Source organism: Balearica regulorum, chromosome 5 (assembly GCF_011004875.1).
Source record: "Balearica regulorum gibbericeps isolate bBalReg1 chromosome 5, bBalReg1.pri, whole genome shotgun sequence".
NCBI classification, from domain to species: domain Eukaryota; kingdom Metazoa; phylum Chordata; class Aves; order Gruiformes; family Gruidae; genus Balearica; species Balearica regulorum.
In genome coordinates this window covers 52626339-52651244 of record NC_046188.1, presented here as the reverse complement: position 1 = coordinate 52651244, position 24906 = coordinate 52626339, and the positions used below count along the sequence as shown (strand labels likewise).

General features: G+C 39.1%; 1 protein-coding gene across 9 annotated transcripts in view; it reads right to left on the bottom strand.

The window, feature by feature from the left end:
* BRSK2 (BR serine/threonine kinase 2) overlaps window positions 1-24241 on the bottom strand; it is a 335389-nt gene extending 311148 nt beyond the window's left edge. For 8 of the 9 annotated variants that reach the window (XM_075754904.1, XM_075754903.1, XM_075754907.1 and 5 more), the window contains exon 1: window positions 23815-24229. In XM_075754904.1, the coding sequence (XP_075611019.1) occupies window positions 23815-23908 (94 nt within the window). In that variant the 5' untranslated portion in view covers window positions 23909-24229. Of the gene's footprint in view, window positions 1-23814 lie in introns of all 9 variants that reach the window. The other variant, XM_075754908.1, reaches the window with a different exon arrangement.
* Window positions 24242-24906: the final 665 nt, after the last annotated feature.

Below are 24906 nucleotides of genomic sequence, written 5' to 3'. Positions count from 1 at the left end.
ACTGAACAGCTGGGCACAGTTTGCCAATTTTACAGCAATCAGTGATCACTGAACCCATCAAGTTCTCTTCCCAAACCAGAAGCACCAAAATAATAATAATAAGCTTGCAGGGATGAAAAAAATCTTCCATCTGTTCACATTTTACACCCTGTACACTCCAGTTTTATTTCATTTGGGTATTTTTTGGAAGTAGGAAGAAGAATCATCTTTACAGCTTTATATTTTCCTCCCTTATTTGGGGGATATGGAGAAACATTTTATTTGGTCTGACAATTTATTGATATTTTTGGTGACCAACAGAAAGGCAAATCAGGCACCAGCAAATCTTGTCATATGATACGCTATACTTCAAAAAAAAAGTCTCCATCTTTTATAGAACCCTGAGTCTTCAACTTTCAAAGTATTTTGTGTAAGGAACATTATCAACATTATAGGTCACAAAACAGAAGAAACAAGTCTCAAAATCAGAGATAACTAAAGAAATCAAACCTCCTATGCTTGACTCCAGTCATTTGCTCACCTACTTAGAAAATCTTTAATGAAACAGCAAAGAAGAAATTGATTTTCCTTTTAATAAAAACCAAAAGAATAGATGGGCATCAATCAGTCACTTCTTCAAAATTCCACAATGTTTTAGGTTTTGGGGGAACATTTATGGACTTGCTTTGAAAAAAAGCTATGTTACAAATAGAAGGAATGACAGGAAAATAAACCCCCACAAATCTCTTAACACCTGGATACACTAGTTGTGACCTTTTCAATCTCAAGATATCTCAAGTATCCAGCAGATTGCTACTTCCGTATTTCCCCTATGGTCACACTAAGATAAATCACCATGATACATCAAGTTTGTGGTGCACATTCTAGATACAGCGTCAACACTTAACTTAGTTCTGAAGGGGTTAATAGGGAAATTTGATCCTTTATATTGCCCTAGGAAATACACAGTACATCCCTGATTAATGTGACAGAATGCATCAGTTCATAAAGGGTGAAACTCACCCTTGCACATTAGGCTAGCCTTGTATTATCAATGTATTACTTAAGTCCCACTTAAGGACTTAAAACAACAAAATACCAAAGCTTGGTGAATAGACAGCATGACTATAGAAGAAATTCAGTGCATAATAGAAAGAATATTGTGAACTAGTAATATACATTTCTGACTCCCAAGTTAACTGCAGTCATTCAAGAAAAGACTTACCGTTACTTCGGATAGAATAATAAAAACATCAACTCAATGTGCAGAGGTAATCAAAAGTGACAACAAAATGTTGAACAATGAAATCAAAAATTATACTTGAGAATGAGATAATGCCAATGTATAAATCAATGACACACCCTCAGTTGAAATACTGACCTGGAAAATGCATAGCAGAAATAGGTAACAGTAAGAGACCAGCAGCAAAAACAGTGAGTGCATGAGGATCATATCAGGGTAGAATGAAAATACACAGATTGCCAGTTTTGAAGACCTGAGTAACAAGAGACATACTAAATAACGTTAGGCAAACACAGAATGATGAAAGGTATAAACATGATATATTAACAATGCCCTCTTTTCTTAATACGAGGATGTGCATTATCTCAATAAAGTAAAAGGAAAGAAAGTTTTAAATGGAGAAGGAAGTAAAAGGAGAAAAAGGATTTCGATGCTCCTTTTCATTCATTTAGGGGTTTGTAGAATATACAATCACATACATCTTAAACAGATGGATATTGGGAATAGAGTCATATCCCTATATTAGAATTAAAACAAACCAATAGATAAGCTTTGACACATTCAGATAGAAGGCAATTACTAAACAACAGATACTGAGGTCAAAAAAACCCTAATCCCACTGTTGGTGATTCTGAAGTCAGCTGCTGCAACATTTCTAAAACTGTCCACTGAACAACATCTACTACACCATACTGTAACAAGAGAGAACACTGGTCTGATATAAAAACCACTCTTTTATTGTAACATTCCTGTTGTGTCAATGAAGAACTAAGCTGTCTAAAACTGATAGCATTGTAGAGATAACCAAGACACTTTCAAATTAGCAAATTCAGGTATCAGCCTGACTCATTACAACAGTCTGAAGCCTTCCTTCTTGCCTGACTAGTAACTGCAGAGTAGACATACACAAAGTTGAACTAAGCTGATGTTTGGGCTTGACAGTGCCAAATGGCATGAGATTTTGGACAACATCCAAAATTGATCTAAAAGGTCCTTTATAGTTTTGCATCTTACTCAGATGAAAAGTAAGTATGTGGTTGTGTTCAGTTCTGGAACAAAAAGCACTTTTCCTACAAGCATACTCCTGAAATTCAAATATGTTTAGACCTCAGATTTTTAAATTTTACCTGAAACTAACAGTATCTCTGCTTAATTGTGTATGTTTCACCTATATGACTACTTATCAATTGGTATTAATGCAGAATTAACTACTTGTAGACTTTCTAATGAAAAGGAAAGGAAATACAGAAATTACGAAGTCTGATGTGGAGCAAGCTAAGTACTAGGAAGCAACCAACTGAGTAAATCTCAAATGAATTATTATTCTTACTTTCTCAAGGATTTAACTCCAGCAAGGAATTGAACTAGTGACCTCCCCCTTCCTTACCACCTCCTGCTGCCAACATTGGATAAAATAAACCTAGTCATATAGATTTTTATCAAGATCTCTTGAGAGAGAAAGAAGTCATTTCTGGACTAGAGGTCAAGCATAAGAATTTTAAGCCCAAAGGTCAATTTCCTAAGAGAATTGTAAGTACTTGTGGATAGCTTAGAACAGAGGCAATATCCAAGCTGTGGATATTATATCAACATAGAAATACAGCTGCTATAAATTCAGAGATCATTTACTTATAGAAAGAAAGTAAGAAAAAAGCTAAAGATTACTCATAGGCTTTTTCAAAGAGAGAAACAAATACACATCTCTTTGCAGAGAGGGTGTGCTATCCAAATAAAGCTGTAGACACCAAAGCCTTTCATAATGTGTGCGGTTTTGTATTTCTCTCAAGTAGACAATGTTTGAAAATAGAGAATCCAACATCTAGACCCTTGCCCGAATTTAAAATTCACAGTTTCTGCCCTTATATAGAAGGTCAAATCCATAAGTCAGTCCAGCAGCATGGAGTCCAAGGCTTTTAACCAAATAGCACCAGCTGAGGATCTAGTCCATAGTCACAGAACCTGACCTTTCTTTCAGTTACACTGGATAAAATAAATTAACTACAGTTAAGGTGATGGGATACAAATTCACACTGTTTCTGGAGTAATACATGATTAAACTGTGTTTTCAGTGCAGCAGTGTAAATCTAAAGTAAGACTCGATAGCTTCAGAACCATCACGTCATTTTTACAACACATAAGCAAAGCACCAATTTGCCTGTGGAAAGAGGCAGATTCTGGGCTTCTTCATGATCTCACATGTCCCACTTTTACAGCCTGTCATTACACTGAATACCCTTCCGTTTTTCATAATGGTGACTGAGTTTACAGTCATTCATACTCCACGGTGCTGAGCTTGCAAAGCAGTATGGATCACGATCTTTCCATTCCCTTTGAAATCCAAGTCTGGATTGCTCCAGCTTGTTTTTCAATAGAGCAGGTTTTTTTCAAATGCTACAGTTCGATTTTACAGTGCTGCTGGCAAGGCTGGGAATCAAGCTAAATCCAGATGCATCCAGCAGGGAAAGTTGCCACAGGGAGAGTGAAAAATCAAAGGGTGAGCAGTAAGATGATCCTATACCACTGACTTGCTGAATGCCAAAGAATAAAGGTTTAATATAGCATCAGAGAAATAAGAAAACCAGATGAGTTACTTCCAATACTGTCAATAGTTGTTACCGTGAGAGTCAGAGATGGGGTTTTTTGGAAACGCAAAACTGGAAGAAAAAACTGCTGCTGCATATGCATTGCTTCTTAGTCACTCACATTTCAATTACTAAATGCTTCTTTTCAGCAGTGTATGTCATTTTAAATAAGCCTCACAGCTGACAGTAAGAGAATGCATCAGGGGTGGGGGTTTTTTTGTACAGCTCATAATCAAATTGTATTTGACTAATATTTGTATCTATACTCTTTAATGCTTACGGTCTAATCTTTGCTGAAGTTGTTTAGTCTGCATGTAATTCAGGAGCAGCAACTACAAAATATTCTCACTTAAAACAGCTTCCTGGCAGCACGCATTTGCTGACTTCAGTATGATGCCTCTTACATGGACATATGGAAGACAGTAAGGTCCATAGTAGGACATTATACTGCTCTGTGTGTCAAAGTGCTGTAAATCCAAAGAAATGTCAATGAAGCACTGGAGATGCACTAGGAAAAGAAAAAAAAAAAAAAACCACCACCAAGTGTAGCAAGAACAAAAATCTGACCCATCACTGTGTGAGATTTTTCTTGTAAAACAATCTCTGAACAAAATACAAATCTGGTACAAATCTGATGACCAGAAAGAAGTTTAGACTCTCATGTAAAACAGCTCATTATAACCAGGGGAAAGAAAAAACTCCAGGACAACAGTGTGTCAGTTTAAAACCAATATTTAAATACTATTTTGTATACGAATTGGCTCACATTACACAACTTCCAAAATGTGGTGAAATAGCACATCTATGCAACTTCACAGCAGGACAAACATTAGGATGATAAAAATTGCAAAGGTCACATTACCAAATGCATCCAGGAACAAAAACAGAGCCAGTAAGAGGGCAAATGAATTTTAAAAATTTTCCTTTCAAATCTCAGTACTCTGCAGGTTAGAAAATAACAAGAAATCAAAGAAAACGTGCATTTGAAACAGGCTACTGACACTATAATCATAGCTGCTCTTCTGTTAAGGTTAGGGAATAAAGTTGGAGATTTAATTCCTGCTAGGATACATGTACAGCTACACTAGGATCAAACCAAAAGTCTTACCAAGTTCAACACCCTACCTCCAGCAGTGGCCATAAACCACTTGAATTTTTAGGCCAGAAACAAACATAATTTGAGATTTTCACTAGAACTATTTAGAATAATCAAGATGGGGGGAGGTACCTTGCTTTTCTAGTTGAAATATGACTCACTTCCACCTCATCCCCAGTCTAGTAACTTTTTTTTTTTTTCTTTAAAGCTTTGAACTGCTACAGGCTTGTGGCAAAACAGGGTAAATTCAGTTTTTAAAAAAGTGAATTCCCTTATCCTGGCTTTTGCATTGTTATAATTTTTATGGATTTGGTTTAAAAGTTTGTAAACGTCTCCAGTGAATGGTAGAAAGTTGTTTTGCTTAGGTCTCTCAGTGCCAATCTGACAAGTATGTTTAGGAAAAAGGATATGAAAGGCCCAAGGTCTTTTTTTTTTTTTTTTTTAAGCCGTGTCTGAGCAGGCAATAATCCATTTTTATTCTGCCTCCAAAAAGTGACCAGCAACCTACTGCAGTACGTTACAACGTTGTGTGTTTTAAATCACAAACAAATAAGCAAAAATAAAATCATGTTTTGGAGACTGTGGGTTACTCAACAACCAGCAATGCTTTGACCTCTACTACAATTCTCCATTTTTTTTATGTTTAAAAAAATAGCTCTAAGATGACAAAAGTTCTGAATCTTTAACATTTAAAGATGCCAAATCCCCCCTTTGCTCATCTTATTTTTATGCCAACATATGTCCACTCAGTTCAGTGAATTTTCTCCCAAATTTACTTCTTTACAATTAAGAGCAGGAAAATCTCAAGTAAGCTTTCACTTTCAAGATCAGTGACAGGCTAAGTGGGCAGGGGGTGGGGAATTTTCTTCTTTCAAGCTTCCCCCTTTCATTTCATTTCCTTTTCACCCTATGTTAAGTGCAAGAATTGAAAGTCAGAAGTTGACACTATCTCTTTAATATATAAGCTATGTGCATGAGATGTTCCTTGCACAGATCAGACTCTGACCCCACACTGTGCAAGTGTATCCAAGGCTGGATACTGCCTTCATAATTGAGGCAAACTTGGCAAAAAGAGTCAAGACTTATACCCCATAATTATCATGGCTGAAACAATACTTTTGCATCAAATGTCTTTGCTGGTATAAATGTCTCTTGATAATTGTTAGCAATTATATCACAATGGAACACAGGAAGTTCCATCTCAATATGAGGAAAAAACTTCACTCTGAGGGTGACAGAGCACTGGAACAGGCTACCCACAGAGGCTGTGGAGTCTCCTTCTCCAGAGATACTCAAAACTCACCTGGACATGATCCTGTGCAACATGCTCTAGGTGATCCTGCTTTAGCAGGGAGCTTGGACTAGATGATCTCCAGAGGTCCCTTCCAACCCCTACAATTCTGTGATTCTGTAAATGACCTAAAGTATTGTCCAGTGAGGCCACAAATTTGTAGTATCTGCTGTCCACAGTATGAAGTTCAACCTAATACTGGTAAGGGATCATATGCTACAACTACTGCCTATCATTTGAAGTAACAGAATTTATTCTGTATCTTTATGCTTTTTATTTATCAATCCCATTAGCCTTATTTAAAACAAATAAATAAAAACCAAAACAAAAACCACACAAACCTAGTCAGTAACTTTTGTTTCACTTTACAGACACACAGTAGGTTTCACACATCAGTCAAAAATCAGTGCATTTTAAAACAAATAATTCTAACTGGAATTATTTGCCCTAAAACCTGAAACTGTAGAAATTACTACTTCTGTGCAGCTTCAGTTATTTAAAAGCTTGCCTTTTCCTTTTTTTTCTTTTTTTTTTTTTTTGTTAAATACAAACTTCAGGCTTCAATCATAACAAAATTGTAAGTCTTCCTACAAAGACAGAGTATTTATGCAGTAATGTAGTTGCAGATACAGCATGATTTTGACATTTACGATAGTCCTGGAAAGGGAACAAGCCAAATGGATCTCTGGCACAGCTTTAATAATTTCAAAAAACATTTGCATGTAACTCTGCCTTGCCATCTCAAAAATAGTAAGGAGTAATATTTATCTACTTTCTGAACTCCTATTTTTACCTTCCAGTACTTAACTTAATACTTCAAAACAGGTCTTAATTGGGACTCAACTGATAGCTAAGTCTCATACTAGCAAAAGGGTAAATTTCACTCCTAGGGCACTGATGAGAAGAGTCTCCTTCCCCGTTAGCTGAAATATTTTTTCCAGGCAGTAACTTGCAATATAACTATTATTAACACCCATATAACAGACTAGTAAGGTCATCCCTTTAAAAAATTCTTTGATATTTCAAGTTTATCAACAGCCTCCTCAGAAATGTCTGCATTCCTAACAATTCAGCCAGTCTTTAGAATAACCCATTAGCCTCACCACCCACTTCACACTGACCTATACCCTTTCCAGGCAATAGTTCTCAAAGCTGAAACTTACAGAAATAGCATTTGGTAAATATCATTTTGCCAAATAAGACTGTTGGTATTATCAGTTGGGTTCATTTATTAACCTTGCTTTGCCTTTTACATTCCACTTCCAAATTTAGGTGGGGGTTGTGATGAGGTAGGATTGGAAACGAAGAGAGAGGAGATATGGGACTATGTGGCAGCTTAATTTGAGACATTTTTAAAAGCATCTGTTATCAGTCTGTCAGAATTTCCAAAGATTACTTTTAATAAAAAAAAAAGAAAGAAAGAAAAAAACCCCCACACCACCAGAGGGCTACTGCCTGCAGGAAAATGAAACTGGTGCATTTTAACGCTGCAGTATAATTCTGCCAGCTCCACGGGAGCATAAATAAAAGTGATCAAGTTATAAATCTTTTGTAAGTAGAACACAGCATCATACAAACATAGTTTTACTCAGTGACATCTTGTTTGAGATATCAGGGACAAATGTCCCTAAGGAAAGAAGCAACAAAAGTCAGCATAGCCAAAAATTGCCAAAATGGGAACATCAAAGCAATTTTTCTATTTTATTAGATAGTTAAAACAACTTTAGTTTTAAATTGCAGCCACAGACATTTCAGCATTTATGTATCAACATTACAGTAATCAAAAGGAGAAGCTATGGAAGACAAAAACAGCATGAAAAGGTATCATCACCTGGACAGACCAGGCTGTATAGTCTGTTCTATCCTCAGGAGATGAAAATCCATGGAAGTACATTAAACAAAATGAAGCTAGTAAAAATGAAAACTAGCATAAATAAATATATAATCACTAGGCCTAAATAATAGGGTTATCCCAGGCCTTTCCATGCTGCTTTATTTCTAAAAAAGTTATCAATACTAGCTGGGTAATCCTGTCAGCCCCAGAAGGGAAGTCAAGCATTATCTTAGTTTTACAGGAGGGCATTGTCCTGGTTCTGGCGAGGATAGAGTTAATTTCCCAAGGAGCCAGGACAGGTGACCCAAGCTGGCTGGGGGCTATTCCATACCATGTGACATCATGCCGACCATAAAAGGGGGCTAGTCAGGGAGGTAGCTCCAGGACAGGCTGAGTGTCCAGTCAGTCAGTCAGTTGGATGGGTAAATTGTTCTCTGTTACCACCCATTGTGAATATCTGTTATCAGCACTGTTGTTGATTGTTTCCCTCTCCCTTGCTGTCCCAGTAAACTGCCCTTATCCCAACCCACGAGGCTTTGCCGTTGTTTTTCTGTTCTCCTCCCCATCCTGCCAGGGGAGGGGTGAGCACCACGTGGTGTTCAGCTGCTGGCTGCAGCTAAACCATGTCAGGTATCATAAAAAACCCTCAAAAAACCAAAACCAACAAACAAACAAACAAACAAACCCCAACACATAAATTCACTTGCTACACAGGCTCCACCCCAAGTCAATGGCTGAGCCTGTTGGGTCCAGTGAATACTACAGAGGTATTGTTTCTGCATAATCTACCTTATAACTGCACAATGACATGAATAGAGCCTTTTTTGTACACGTCTCTACTACTCTTCCCCAAGTAGTGACCCAGCTAGGACCCTGTAGCATTTCAGAGACCATGAGAGTAGCTGTGTGACTAGCAAGTCGAGGGAGGTGATTCTGCCCCTCTACTCTGCTCTTCTGAGACCCCGCCTGGAGTACTGTGTTCAGCTTTGGGGCCCGCAACATAAGGAGGACATGGCGCTGTTGGAGCGAGTCCAGAGGAGGGCCACGAAGATGCTCAGAGGGCTGGAGCACCTCTCCTGTGAGGACAGGCTCAGAGAGTTGGCGTTTTTCCAGCCTGGGGAAGAGAAGGCTCTGAGGAGACCTTAGAGCAGACTTCCAGTACCTAAAGGGGGCCTACAAGAAAGCTGGAGAGGGACCATTTACAAGGGCATGTAACGATAGGACAAGGGGTAATGGCCTTAAGCTGAAGGAGGGTAGATTTAGATTAGATATTAGGAAGTAATTCTTTACTGTGAGGGTGATGAGGCACTGGAACAGGTTGCCCAGAGAAGTTGTGTAAGTGTTCAAGGCCAGGTTGGATGAGGCTTTGGGCAACGTGGTCTAGTGGAGGGTGTCCCTGTCCATGGCAGGAGGGTTGGAACTAGATGATCTTTAAGGTCCCTTCTAACCCAAACCATTCTATGATTCCATCAAATAGGACCCAATCTTTTGAGAAGTTGAGTACCTTTTTTAATCCAACAGACCTTGGGAGTACAGAATAATCTTTCACATCAGAATTAGAACTCTACACGATCAAGCACAAGGTTGGTGTTTTGCATACACAAAAAAACCCAACCCTGAAATTAAGTTATACATACACAAAGTGCACAATGCATTACGTATATAAATGTTTAGCTTATCCACATCTGACATACCATATTGATTTGTAGCTAAAGCAGGGTTTATTAAGAGAGCAAAACAAAAGGCACAACTGGTACAAATAAATTATCAGGCAAAGATGGGAAAGACTGGACTTCTACACAGGGCAAGTTTCTCGGTTGCTCTGGTACACTTCTCCAACCCTTACACAGCCTGCACTACCCTATTTTCACTGCTGCTTGTGGCAGGAGATAATAGTGTTACCCATCAGTGCTAGAGTTCCACCTCTGATTTTAAGGCAGACATACTCTTTGATCATGATCTTTTGCCTTGCCATATTTTCAAGTCCCACCATTTCAATGAGGATAAAAAGGCCTATGACACACGGATTTCTTCCCTCTGGTGGACTCTTCAGAAATGTGTAGTAGAGAAGTAGACACTTGAACAGTAAATATGATGTTAAGTTTGCTATTCTAATCCTTTTTATGAATTCTTGAGAAGCAGTCCACAGGCCACTTGGTTCCACAGAGCCACAGGCACCAAAACAATGAAAATAAATAAGCATTGGTAGAGCTAGACAAGCTCTCGGCTGTAACTGATTCAGTGGTGATAAGAGTAATGGCGATAACAGCATTACAACACAGATCCAGAAACCATGCCTATTTTTGCACCATTTCCTCTGAGCAGGAAGAGCCACCTGGTAACAAGATGGCAACTGTCCCAACCATGCTAGCAGTCTGGCTGTTGCTTGCCCTAGCAAAGATACAGTAATGATAAAGGTAAGGACATTTTCTACATCCTGAAGCTTAATGCAAACTGGTCAGATGATTTCAGTATATGTATGTGTGGAATACTAGAGAAGAATTACTGCTAAAAGTATTAAAACATTTGCTTGTCTTAATTTGTCTGTTAGCTGAGCAGACAGACTTCTGCTTTAAGAATGCAAGATAGTAATTTGTAAAATGCTGGGCCTGTATTTTCAGTTTGAATTGAATTCACTTACAGCACCATTCCACTTTGTGCTCTAATTTGCTTGAATATTCACTGCGGAGGAGATGTATTCCTAGGCTGCTCTTAATTAGAACACTGCCAGAGGTCTGCCTCTGCTGCCATCAATGAGAAGCTGCTCATGGGTCAAATTCCGCTCTCAGATAAACTCAGCAAGGCCTTGAAGTCACTGAGACTGCATAGATGTAACTGAGTGGGGAATTTGACTAAGTAATGTTTTCAGCACAATCAGGAAACAACCAGAAGCAAGAGATGTGATTTCACAAATATGAGCAATGAAATAAACCACAGACCCAGAAGAAAAGCAGCATGGGACAAAACCCAGAAAGACTAGGACAGATATTTCTTTGTTGTCAATGATTACTGATTTTAATCAAGCTTTACTGATGTATAGGAGTGGGAAGTTTGGGAAAAAGTGTAGATTAACTAGTTTCAAATGCTAATGAGAAACTGTTTAAGGCTAGTGCTCATAAAGTATTATGGATCTTAAAAGCTGTGCCACTCATAGCCATGTCTTTTCAACAAAACAAATGCCCGTGTTTAATAGGGCTATAGCGCTTCTGTCATTGCCAAGTTCTAATATAATACTTGCCTTTGTCTTTGGTGATGATTTTTGTACAGACAGGCATTGCAAACACACAAACAGCTCTCAGTCTTCCTCTCAGCTTTCTGCAGGAAAGGACTACTTCAAATACTGCCACTGTACCAAAATGGATACATCTGGAAAGGAAAATACAGAGAGGGCTCCCTTCTTCTCACACTCCCCAATCACTGAGCTCAGCTCGTAAACAGAAAGGACCAAGTACTAGCTTCCACCCTCCCTGCTTAGCACTGCTCCAGCAGCAGCAAGTAGGCAGGAATCCAGCCTATCAAGCTGGCTGGGGATTCCCCCAGTATTAGGGAATCATAATGTGGTTTAGCACCACTTTTTCCTCCCAATTTTGGTGGAAGAGTCTTAACCAAGGTGAGGGCAATATTTGAAGAGTAGCTGTATTCCACTAATCCCCATCTGCCATAGCGGCATCTTCAAAACCAAATGCAGATTAGAGAAGCTGTGCTGTTTAGGACAGCTTTGCTTTAGCCTAATTTCTTAAGGAAACAAAATTTAAATGTTCAGGCTGTCTGTCTGTAATTCCCCCATAACACCATAGATTAGAAAGTTACAAGCAACTTTGAAAGAGCAAGGGAAGTCTCGAAGATTCTACAAATTTCATGGAAAGTGCTGAGTGTCTGGGGAAATAAGAAATTCAAACTATTGCTCCCACAATGGAAAAAGTAATTGTGATTTAATCTTTAATGTATTCCAAGAGAAAGAAAAAGGATGGACAGGCAGCAGAGATGGTTCCAAATGAGCTGCAAACACTGTCTTCACCTAGCACAAGTGACAAGGATATATAGAGAGAGCAGGAGGAGGAGGGAAATATGGGATACAAAACTGGAGGAAACAATGTTCCTTAGTTTCACAGTTCACTGAACAAGTTATGGTTTAGTTGCACAGGATAACTCAGAATAGCAGAACAGTTGAGGTTGGATGTGATCTCTGCAGATCATCTAGTCCAACGCCCTTGGTCAAAGCAGAGTCAACTAGAGCAGGCTCCTCAAGGCTGCACCTGATCTTTATATAAATCTATATATTTTGAATATATGCAAGGATGGAGACTTCACACCACCTCTAGGCAATCTGTGCCAGGTTCAACCCACCCTCACAGAGGAGAAGCTTCTTCTGTATTTAAATGGAATCTCCTATACACACACAAAGGTGCAAGATTAGTGCTTCAGCATGAAAGGAATTACATGCAGATGATGTAACATAAATTATCTTTCCTCTCAGTTCACAACTTAGGCAAGACACATGAAATGTGGAAGACAAAACATATGCAAGAGAAAATAATTGTCCAAGGACAGACAGTGCATCAGTGTTAATTTCCCAAAGATACTGCATCTGTATAAGAAGTGGGAGAAAACACTGTAAGTACCTTATTTTTCAGTCTACCATGACCATACAGTTTAAAAAAAACCCCTCTAACAATAATATATGCTTATTTAGAGATACTCTAAGAAAATAGCCTATTTCTACCAGCTCTTCTAGCAGTAACCATCAACCTATTTAAATAGGGCTGAAGTGATTAAGGAGCTCAGTCTTGGAACTGTAACATCCTCAAAAGTTTTCTGAGAATACCCTGCTAAAGTCTTCATTAATTTGCTGTATATCACAGCTGTAGAACAAACCAAAATACCTGTCTAGCATCTTCTAGGTTAAGATGCCAATCCTTGAACCAGTTTCCAGTTTGAAGAGGCAAGGTAACTTCAAAAGTTAAAAAACAAAGAAACAAACAAAAAAACCCCAAACCAAAAACCCCCATCAAACCAAAAAAAAGATAACCGGAACTTCAAAATCAAAACCACAGACCAATCCTGTACCTGCTGATAGCAGGTCATCTCAGCTTGACAGCCAAGCTACTCACAATTTACAACCTCAAAATAAGATGAGAGCTTTAGAATAGAATATTGGAAAAGATTAAGAGATTCTAGTAAAGTAAAAAAATTTGAGTCAATTCCATTCCTTAATCTTGGGGACAGGTCACCATTACTAAAAGGAATTCCCACAGTGACTGAATGAAACTTACCTAGGGTGAATGGCTGGCAGGAGTAACCTAACCCTCACCTGGCAAACAGCAAAAGACATGAGAAATTTTTAAACATCCCATATAGTGCATTTCATACCACAAGGGTTTGGATTATTAAGTCTTCTTTTTCTATTTTAACTTGTATTTTAATTCAACTGCAATAAAACAGTAGTCTTAGCAAAGTCTTGCGCTAGCTTAGCACAGACTTAACCAGAGCAGGACACAGTTTTTTTAAAAATAATTTTTTAAAAAAAAAAAAAAAAAAGGAAAACATACATCACCAGCTCATGTTTAGCTGCAAATATGTTATTGCTGGTCCCTCTTCCTCATAAATTATATTACCACAGGGCAGATGAGCCAACATTATGAACCTGGGCTATGATATACTTCATTCTGGACCAAAGCAACAAAACAATCACTTTTCCAAGAAGAGCATCTGTGTAGGAATGTCATGTCTACATTGTTAGCCACATATAAAATAATTAAGAAAAAGAGTGAAATAAGATAAAGACCCAAACAATTCCATCAGCATTCCCTGCTGGGTCAGCATGAAGACCTGGTATATGGAAAAAAAGGAGGTGATTGGTGGCAGCCAACACTTCACTAAGGGCAAATCGTGCCTGACAGCCCTGGTGGCCTTCTATGGCCAGCGTCGGTGGATAAAGGAAGGGCAACTGACGCCATCTACCTGGACTTGTGCAAGGCATTTGATACTGTCCCGCACAACATCCTTGTCTCTAAATTGGAGAGACATGGATTCGATGGATGGACCACTTGGTGGATAAGGAATTGGCTGGGTGGTCGCACTCAAAGAGTTGTGGTCAACGGCTCAATGTCCAAGTGGAGAACGGTGATGAGCGGTGTTCCTCAGGGGTCGGTACTGGGACCGGCACTGTTCAACATCTTTGTCAGCGACATGGACAGCGGGATCGAGTGCACCCTCAGCAAGTTTGCCGACGACACCAAGCTGTGTGGTGGGGTCGACACACTGGAGGGAAGGGATCCCATCCAGAGGGACCTCGACAGGCTGGAGAGGTGGGCCCGTGCGAACCGCATGAAGTTCAACAAGGCCAAGCGCAAGGTCCTGCACGTGGGTCGGCGCAATCCCAAGCACGACTAGAGGCTGGGCGAGGAACGGATTGAAAGCAGCCCCGAGGAGAAGGACTTGGGGGTATTGATTGATGAGAAGCTCAACATGAGCTGGCAGTGTGCGCTTGCAGCCCAGAAAGCCAACCGTGTCCTGGGCTGCATCAACAGAGGGGTGACCAGCAGGTCGAGGGAGGTGATCCTGCCCCTCTACTCTGCTCTCGTGAGACCCCACCTGGAGTACTGTGTCCAGCTCTGGGGGCCCCAGTACAGGAGAGCCATGGAGCTGTTGGAAAGAGTCCAGAGGAGGGCCACGAAGCTGATCAGAGGGCTGGAGCACCTCTCCTGTGAGGACAGGCTGAGAGAGTTGGGATTGTTCAGCCTGGAGAAAAGAAGGCTCTGGGGAGATCTAATTGAGGCTTACCAGTACCTGAAGGGGGCCGACAGGAAAGATGGTCAGGGACTGTTTATCAGGGAGTGTAGTGACAGGACAAGGGGTAATGGGTTCAAGCTGAAGGAGGGTCACTTTAGATCGGATGTTAGAAAGAAATTCTTTACTGTTAGAGGGGTGAGGTACCGGAACAGGTTGCCCAGAGAGGTTGTGGATGCCCCATCCCTGGAGGTGTTTAAGACCAGGCTGGATGAGGCTTTGGGCAACGTGGTCTAGTGGAGGGTGTCCCTGCCCGCAGCAGGGGGGTTGGAACTAGATGATCTTTAAGGTCCCTTCCAACCCAAACCATTCTATGATTCTATGATTCTACCTTCTCATCTGCAGCTGAAGGACTGCTGTTCAAGCTTTGGAAGACTGAAACTTACAGTTCTAAGAGTAGGCTTTTGATAGACAGTAAAAAATTAACACATTTTTAGTCCAGACCAGTTTGCTTCTCTCAGAAACCAGCTCCTCCATTATTTTTGTTCCAGTCAATAGTGCTTTTCATAGCTAAATGACAAGGGCAGTCAGCTTATGGCATGTAAGGCTGAACACACAGAGGAATGACACTGCAAAAGCAGAGCTTGTTAATACATATGTAAGGTAGACATTATTAAAAAAAAATATACATTATCACACTGATTTTTTTCCTCCCACATTAAGCATATAATGCAAAAGATAGCAAATCAAAATTGCAAGAGCCTCAGGATATAGAGTATGTTGTTTTGTAAGTAGAAGCAAGCAGCCAGAGAAGCACTTACTAAATGGATGCCTGAACAGTTTTCCATATTTTTTTTTAAAGTTAAGCACTTCACTGTAAATATTATCATGCCTGTAATTCCCACAGAGTTGGAACACTAAAACAAAAAAACAAAAAACGGAAGTACTTGCACACCCTAAGCCACTTGATGCTCATTTCTCTCCTCAATTCCCCCCTGTACCTTGCATTAACCCATTGACTGCCAAATCTTGGTGCAAAGCTTTTACCAGCAATAATGTCCTTTTGTCAGTAACCGGCAAGTTATCTACTGTTTTTCCAAACTCCTTAATTATCAAATCACTGATTATCAATGGGTGGATGTTAGATGATAAGAAAATGAAGAGCAGTCTGTTATCAGTGGTAAGCTACACAAGGAGTGGTCACGCAGTCTAACCTCTGTCCTTCCACCTCCTCAAATTAAAAATGTTTATTTGAACAAGAAATTAAAAAAATACTTCTTTTCCTCTGAAGTATGCAATAATCTTTATGCAAGAAAGCCAGAGTAGGAACAGTGAAAGTCTAGAAGGCAGAAACTGCCTGGTACATCCATGGGGAGCAAAACAGTAAGCTCAGCCAATAGAACTTTATGAAGGAGTTTTTTAGGGCAGTTTTAAGGCTACTTTAATTTATGTCAGTTGACAATGATCTCTGTGGCCTTCAGGAAATAATAAAATAATTTTCTCAAAATAAAACTGAGAGTGTTGACAACTCAAGATAAATATTCTGTTCTACCCACTCCAGCCCTGAGTAACTATCCATCAGCTACCTGCACCAGCCTGAAGGCTATTCGGCACTACTATGAAGGCAACAGTACCATTTGTAACAGAACATACCTAGATTTGCTTATATTTAAACACCACCATTTACCTTCTTTTTCCATATTGCTCTTTATACTCAGTCTCACAACACTTCCCTTGATTATCCTTTAAAAACTGTATCCCAAGCTCACTGCAAAAGAAACCGTATATTCCTATTTACGCAGTCCACAGAACAAAACGATCTCATAGGCATCGCTGCCACAAATGTCACATTCAAGGAAAAAATTGCTTACAGCTACATCAATAGTGAGTAATACACTTTTATGAAAGGAACCAATAAAATTTCCTCTGTTCCACCTAAATTCCATTTAAATCCAATTTTCATAAGCTGTGAAGCAATGAAAAAAAAACTTCTGGGTGGATTTTTTGCATGGTTTTTACCAGAATTTAAAGAAATAAAGGAATTAATAAAAGTGTTATTCTACATTTAATTTTGGATAGGGATATAAGTCAAATGGAACTGGATGAACACTATTAATAAGCTCTGAAAGTAGGCATTTGAAATTAGGTGTGATTTGGTCACATTTGTGTATCTTTTAAAAACAACGTTCCGGAAAGCTTTGCATCTTCCAGGCGAGGGTGCTCATGGGAATCATGTCCAAACTGTCTAGGAAAACTAAATTTTCTGTTTCCACTTGCAAACATTTATGTTGGAAATGCTCACCCAACTACCCAAGTAGAATGTAACACCCTTATGCAATATATCTGACAGACTACATTCAAGAGTATAATTCAATCTTCGAATACTGTTTAAGTGCAACCAATCCATAAGTGAGGTAAAGACAGTTGGGGAAAGGAGATAAAAATAGTTGTTTTTGTAATAGTTGTAAATATCTGAAACAAATAAGGACTTAAAGGAAATCACTCTGCACTTACAGACACTGCAGATGAAGATGGTTCACATTAAGAACACTTTACAACAAATTATTCATGTTACTCTACAGTATGGATGTTTTGTAGAAAAACAGTACTGTTTATGCATGAACTGAAAATGGAACAATCTCCTCATATTCCATAAGCAGAATGAACAGCATTATTGACTGGTATTGCTAAACATCTTGGGTTTGTTTAAAACAAACAGAAGATTTCTTTGAGATATTTCTTAATAGAACAATCCACAACAAACAAAAAAAATCCACCTGTACCTATTTATCATGGGCTAGATGATCTTCCTACTGAAGTCAGCTCAACATTTGAAGAGAAGCACTCCTTGAGCATTCATTTATTCTTTACTCTACCTTCACAGGACTCTACATCCAGGCTTCCACCCCTTCTTATTTTGACTATTTCCCCATGTGCATAATACATTCTTCATGCAATGTCTCTTACTTCAGAGGGCATTACTTCCAAATTATTTCCTTTCAAATCTGTTCTGAAAGCTAGAATTCTTTCACCACCTACGTTTGTTCTATATTACCTACCCACTAATTTTGAGGTGGATATCAACATTTATTGCCATTGCAATTACTGTTTAACTCTCTACAGTATACAATATTAAAGACTTCCCAAAATATGTATGGAGTAAATTTACAGTACACTGAAAAATATTGCAATGCTGGAGAATCCAAAACATACACTGGCTGCTCCACTCAATTTACAAAAGGAATTGTAAGAACCCACTTAAAATGCTACATTTGCTCTTCTCATGGAATCACAGGTTTTCTAGAGATCAGAAAGAATATCTCTCAGGAGGTAAATTCTATTGAGAAGCTTTTTTAATTTCTCTAACCTCTCTCATCATTCTAATGCAATCCTTCCCACTGTAGCAGCACAAAATGACATTAGAGCAGTGATAGAAAGTAGAAAAGTGTTCAAGCAGGGCAAGAACTCTATTTGTGAAATCACTACTTCCATAGCTCCTGCTGATGTCTGAAACGTAGGTATATAAATAGTCATATAGTTGTACTCATTTGGCAGTATCTGAATTTTAACAACTCTTGGGTGAGAAAGCTTACTGTGCTTTACAAAAACAATCATTCAGAGCCTGCTCCCATTTCAAAAAGTTCATAATAATTTTGCTACTGATATTGGGGTAAAAGACTAATGGTGTGCCTCTACAAAGTTTGCAGAAGGATGGAAGCTAGAAATCATTTTCACTATAGTTAGCAAACATGAATTTGCTTTAATTAAAGAGTGAAAGTCATAAAAGGTATATATGAACCTTGCAGTTCAGACATGCAGCATGGTAATACTAGTTTACTTCAGTCAGTAATGGAGGCAAACAATACTGTTGAACAGTCAGATGAAAAGTATATAAACTTAAGAAAGACCAAATCTCTCAAAACTCGCAACCATTACTTGAAAATGCTTTAAGTCTAAGTCACTATGACATAACCTTTCTTGGCAAAAATCTCATTCTTAAGACCTCTACTGCCCACAATATTGCTTGCAATATTTATTTCTATGATTACTAAGTAACCATTTAAGTCTTCACAGACTATCATAACAAAAGGTATGGATTCGCTGCTCTGAAAGAAACCTTTTTAAGGAACAAAAAATACATATATGAAAGCATTAATAGAATATATACTGGGTTTTTGTTTGTTTGTTTAAAAAGACCATGGGGAGAACTACAATGATTTACACCTCTATAAAGATATATTCGCCTAGACAGCTAAATGGAATAAGGCTGTACTCTTTAGATTCTCTCTAGATCCAACACACTGGATCAGAAAAAAAATATTATAGCAGTATGAATGAAAAGGATATACTTTGTTTAGCCTACTTACCGAAAGAAACCAGGCTTCTGAGATCACATTGTCTACCAAACACTCCTCGAATAGCTCTGAAGCTTTCAATTTCAACCAAATTTGACAGAGACAAATAAAAAAACTAACAAATTTCAGTTTCTGCTGGTGTCATGGTAACAGGTGGTTAAGGCTGTAAAGAAACATCCTGTTTAAGCTGTCACTGAATAAAAGGCTCTTAAATTTGCTAAGACCCAAATTTAATGATTTCTGTTCTTACATAACCCAATAGCACACTGCTGTACACCTCACTGACGGCTCATGTATAATTAACATGTTATACACCAAAATAGCTGCAAGTTATATGGTATACAATGCAGAAAAGGGACTCCCTACGCTTTCTGTGAAGGTCAAAGTGTCATGAGTTTCAAGCAGGATTCTTTGTCTTGAATGTCTGCAGAACTGGGCTTAAAACAGAATGAACAAGACAAAAATGGATCAGCAGCATTAAGTTTTTCATCAAGTTTGTCTCAAAATGAATGGGGTAACTCCCACTTAGAGCCAAAGTCTTATTGCTTGTAGACAGAGTAGCAGTTTGGAAATTTCAAGTAGACACTGAATTGGTGCCATAGCAAACAATGATGCTGAAGCCTATACAGTGACTGTCAAATGGAAACACAAGGAAACCCTCTGAAACGCTGAAGCCCTTCACAAGAAATACTTCAGTTCTTCATCTTTGGACTCATTAATAAATATTAACTACAGTCAATCTGAATTACTCTTCAGAATTTCAAGGGTGAAATAGGGGTTAAAGAGGCCAAAAGAAACACATGAACAAAGATATCTGTGGTATTAAAGAAAAAAAAAAAGCAAAGAATATACAAGAAGCTGATTTCACACAGAATTAGTGGCAAATGGAGAAAAGCCTCTGTTTGATCTAAAATATGATCAGGTATGAATGGGGTTTCTCAAGGCACACTGTTTCCATGTGTGTTATTGTAACATGACACACATCCTTTGCTCATTACTGTTAATTACAATGAAAACCTCCTATAATTAACTGTAGAAGAATGTATCAATGCAGCTTAGATAAATCAACCTTTCCTCACACACCCGTATATATATAGTAATGATCTTTTACACTGACAGTTCTGTAAAACAATTTTGATTACAAGGTTATGCTCCTTCTTGTATTCTTGCAAAATCATTCAAATACAGATTCCATGAGCTATTCCTCCAGCTGCAGTCAACAAGAGGTGCTCTGAATTCAACCTATTACAAAAGCAAACCATCTTACTACAGTACTCAAATTATACATTAAATTTGTATGCTACATTATTAAAAATAATTTTCCTTCATTCCTCTATCATTCCTACTACCAGCAAAGAGCTAAGCACAGACATTTTTCAGCACTGCCCTGCGTAGCCCTTTTCCAACTTCTCCAACTAAGAGGCCCTAATCCTCTCTTTGTGGCCTAAGTCACCCTCAGCACGCTTGACGCACCAGGACAAATTTTGCATATCCGATTTTGAATTCTAATCAACACTTTCAACAATGGTTGTTACCCACCAATTTCAACTGAAGGCTCTTCTGTGTCAGTTTTGCCCACCCACAGGCAGATGTCACTAGGTTCCACTAATGTCCCAGGTACGGCAACTGGATTTCTTTGCAGGGACCAGTAAGCTGCTGTTGGTAAACACTTTTTTTCAGCTATTAAGGTGGCAATCAGTGACAAGTTCACAGACAGAAAGCCAGTGAGAGTTCTACTCACCATAAAGTTCTCCCTCCATGGCACTCTTTCTAAGTCTGCCCTGAACGATGAGCCCATGCTCCTTCCCAAAACCTTTCTTTCGATCTCAGAAAAAGCAGGTAAGAGTGGTTAATACATTTATATAATACTAATGTATCTGGGAGCAAAGCTAGACTTTAATTAAAGCCAAGAATCTTTTATTCAAAATAAAAATGACGGATATGAAGATCACTGCAAAATGGATAGGACTTTGCAACACAACTTACGCTTTCTTTCTATTCATCATTACATTTATGCCAGCTTTTATTTCTTACTCTTCTCCCTCCCCTTGGAAAAAAAAAAATATTCCAAGCCATCACGTCCTAATCTTCCAAGCTTTAAAGTCAAGCTCTAAAAGAATGATTACAACCACTATTTTCTTCAGCCATATGCCACTGCAACCCAAATTCAAAGTTACACACCATGACAACATACTATAGGCCCTCATACTGTGCTTGTTGTCCTCTTCCTAAAATGCTGTAGGTTGCCTGCTTACCCTCCAAAACAAGCAGGATGAGGACTAGCTACGTACCACACACCGTTCATGCAATTCTGCATGCTCCCAAATGTGATTAGCACAGAAAATGCGAGAAGACCAGAAGGCATCTTTCCATATTTAGCCATGTATGTTTAATACCAAGTTAGATTTCACCTCAGTGCATTATTCCGTTAATCAAGGGCAGGTATAGCAATGAAGGCATAGACTGACATCAGCTACTTTTAAGATTTCTCTTCCTCTTCCCCCCACCTCCAGCTTCTATGACACCACGCATTGTGCATTTTATGTGCATTCATGTGTGCAAACAGCAGAGACTTATCTATAAAGATCAGTTATACGGTAAAACTGCAAAAGGAAACTTTCACCCTTGTCCAGCTGGTTGAATAACTGCAGAGGCCAACAGCAGCAAGCCTCTAAATACATCCCCTTCTTCTCCCTCCACCCCCGTCTCTAATCACTTAGGAGGAAGATAGGAAGATTAGCAGAGAGGAAAAAAATAACCAAAGCTGCAGATAACCCTTTAGGACCACAATGTCAGGGTATGAAACATGGAGCAAAAGGTTAATGCAGCTGTATTTTCAGGAATCTCAGACACAATTGTATTTAAAGGGGAGGGAGGGGTGCTGAGAAGATGAGAGAGAGAAAAAAGGAAATGGTGATGAAGACAAAAATGAATTTGTCATCTACAGCTAGCTCTTTGATCACCTGGAATATCCAGAAAAGGATTACCAGCAGAAATAGGGCAGTTTTATTACCAATACACTGCAATTTTTCATAGAGTATTTTCATTATCATAATCAGAACAGATTTTAGTAAGAATACAGCTGCAGAAGTAAGGGCTTATTGAGCTATGCAAATAATAAAGGTGGTAACCAAAACAGTGACAGAGGGCTACCTTTAGCAGCAGATACACTTAAGAGATGTGAAAAAAAAAAAAAAAGAAATATAAATAAAAGTCACTTTCACTAGAAGACAATGTCATCTTCACCCATGTCTCTGAACGGTTGCTATGGGGTTGTGAAGAGGAGGGGAAGGACGGAGGGGGGGTGGTTATAATCAATCATCTCAGAAAAGCATTGCTTCTTACAGAGAAAGATCTGGATTTTGACTGTGTCCCTAAGAAAATTGCGGACTGCAGAGCTGCTGCCACGCAGGGCAGTGAGGAAGCAGGCAGAGCAGAGGCAGCAGCTGGGGATGGAAACGCCTATTAAATCCTTTAGACAACAGATGGGCAAAGCTCGGCTGGGTTATAAAAAAAAAAAAAAATACACCACAATGCATCATGTTTTATTGTCCCACCATAATGAACAACACTTAACACCCACATGCCCAGAGAAGCCCCCCTATGGCTGATCTTCCCCTTTCCCTAAATTATAATCGCAAGTCTCAATCCACTTTTGGGGGGTTTCCAACCCAATGAATTTGCCAGATGCCATTGCTTATTGCACCTGTTAGTAAAAAAAAAAAATAAATCAAAAAAAAATTAAATAAGGAAGACATTTGTGCTTCTTTTTAAGGCTTTTTCTTCCAATTAATGCTCCCCTGCCCTTGAAGTGAATATACTATCCTAGCAAGCAACAGTAAGTCCAGATCTTGAACGCATTTAGGGGATCTAATTGTGTCATGGAGGGCAGAAGCACCTGCTCTCTGCTAATTCCCTCCAGTCAGTTTCCTCTTTTTAATATTTCTTACCATTGTTCCATTCAGGAAAATCTGCTGAGGGTGAGTTTCATAAACAAGCTTTAAGAAAAATAATTAAATAACTTCCCCTCCCCCTCCAATCCCTCCTACAAAAACACAGCATAGCCAGAATGAATTCTCCTACCGATCCTCTATTTTTCTTTTATTTCAGACTCTACCCACAAAAATCACCAGCCCATCCACCCATATTTGCTAAATACCCACAGCAGTCAGTGCCACAGACATACTGTACATATTTCCACCCCCCCCAACTGCACCTTAAGGACTACACCCTTTTCAATCATGATGTCATGAAATACTGCTGGTGACTCCCCCACTACCACCACCACCACCTCCTTGGTACTACAGGCTGTGAACCCTTCATTTCAATACAATTTGATTAAAAAGAAAATGCTCCTAAGTAGGGCAGTGAAAAAATAGATGTGAGAATTCACCACCAGCAGATCATCTATTTTTTCCTCTGCATGCACTCTGGCTGTCATCAGAACAACACCCATTAGCAGGAGTAATGAACATAAAGCATCCTGGGCTTTTAAAAAAAAAAAAAAAAGAAAAAGAAAAAAGGTAGGAAATAGAGAATTAAAATGAAAACTAAAAATAAATAAAGGCAAAAATCCCCACTGAATATTATCTCCACTAAAACAGCAAATGGGAAAACCTGAACCCTCAAATATCCCATCCCCAACACCTCACTGGCTGCTACAGCACCTTCCCCCTAGCGCCGGTGCTGCTGCAAAAGAACCAACCTGTCTGTCCTTTTCCTAGGGTTTTCTCCAAACGATAGGGTCCAACATATTGTGCATGTTGAGCTCCGCTGCCTTCTTTCCCTGTTGATGTCATTTCTACCTGGATCTGTAATTCTGCAATGTGTATGTGCTGATGAGCTGGAATTTCTCTCTGCAGTTCTTTAAATTCCCACTTTGCAGCTGTGCAAGCAAAGCACTCTTTTCCTTTGCTTTAGTCCACTTGGTTGCAGATTTTTCTCTTCCTCCTCCTTCTCTTTTCTCTCTCTCACGTGCTTGTTTTCTCGCTGGGTCTGCCTGGGACGCTGATGGACGAAGGAGTTATTTTAACGCTCAAAGAGGGGATCTATGATCCAAGCCCAAGGAGCATGATGCTGGTGATCCGAGCTCCGCACGCCTTGTTCTCTCTAGGAGCTGTTCAAGGGAGAGCCAAAGCTAGAGCAGCGGAAGAGCTGGGGCCCGCAGCTGTGATTGACATTAAAAGCAGCCAATCCCCGCGTCTCCCACCTCCTTCTCCCCTCCTCCTTCCACTACCTTTTCCATCAGCAGCAGTTACTGCCTCTGCTTGCTACAGAGCATTATGATCAATGGCAACAGTAAACACCTAAGTTTATCAGTCTATTGATAAGGCACAATTAAATATAGTTTAACGTGTATATTATTTGAAGACCCAAACATACACTTTTTTTTCTTCTTAATTATACTCCACTATGCAGCTGTACTTCCAGAGTATTAAAGAAGGGCTGAGATTGTGGCAGGAAATAGGGAAGGAAAAAAAAAAACCTACTTCTGAAAATGAGCTTGAGAAATTCATTGATTCTGTTTGATTCTGGAGGACCTACATCTTCTGCAGGTTTTACCCTTTAAAGGAGGAGGAGAGGAGAAAAGAGAAAAAAGATAGGGGAAAAAAACCCCAAACCGGGCCAATCCTGTAACCACTGAACTCCATGACAGACCTGCTTTTGAGTTTGATAGGAGCAAATAGACTTCAGGTCCTTAGATAAACAGACCAAAAATAGCATAGCCACTATCTTAATTAAAAACATAGCAGAAAATCCAGGGATTAGATGGTAATAGGAACTGATTTCCAAATCC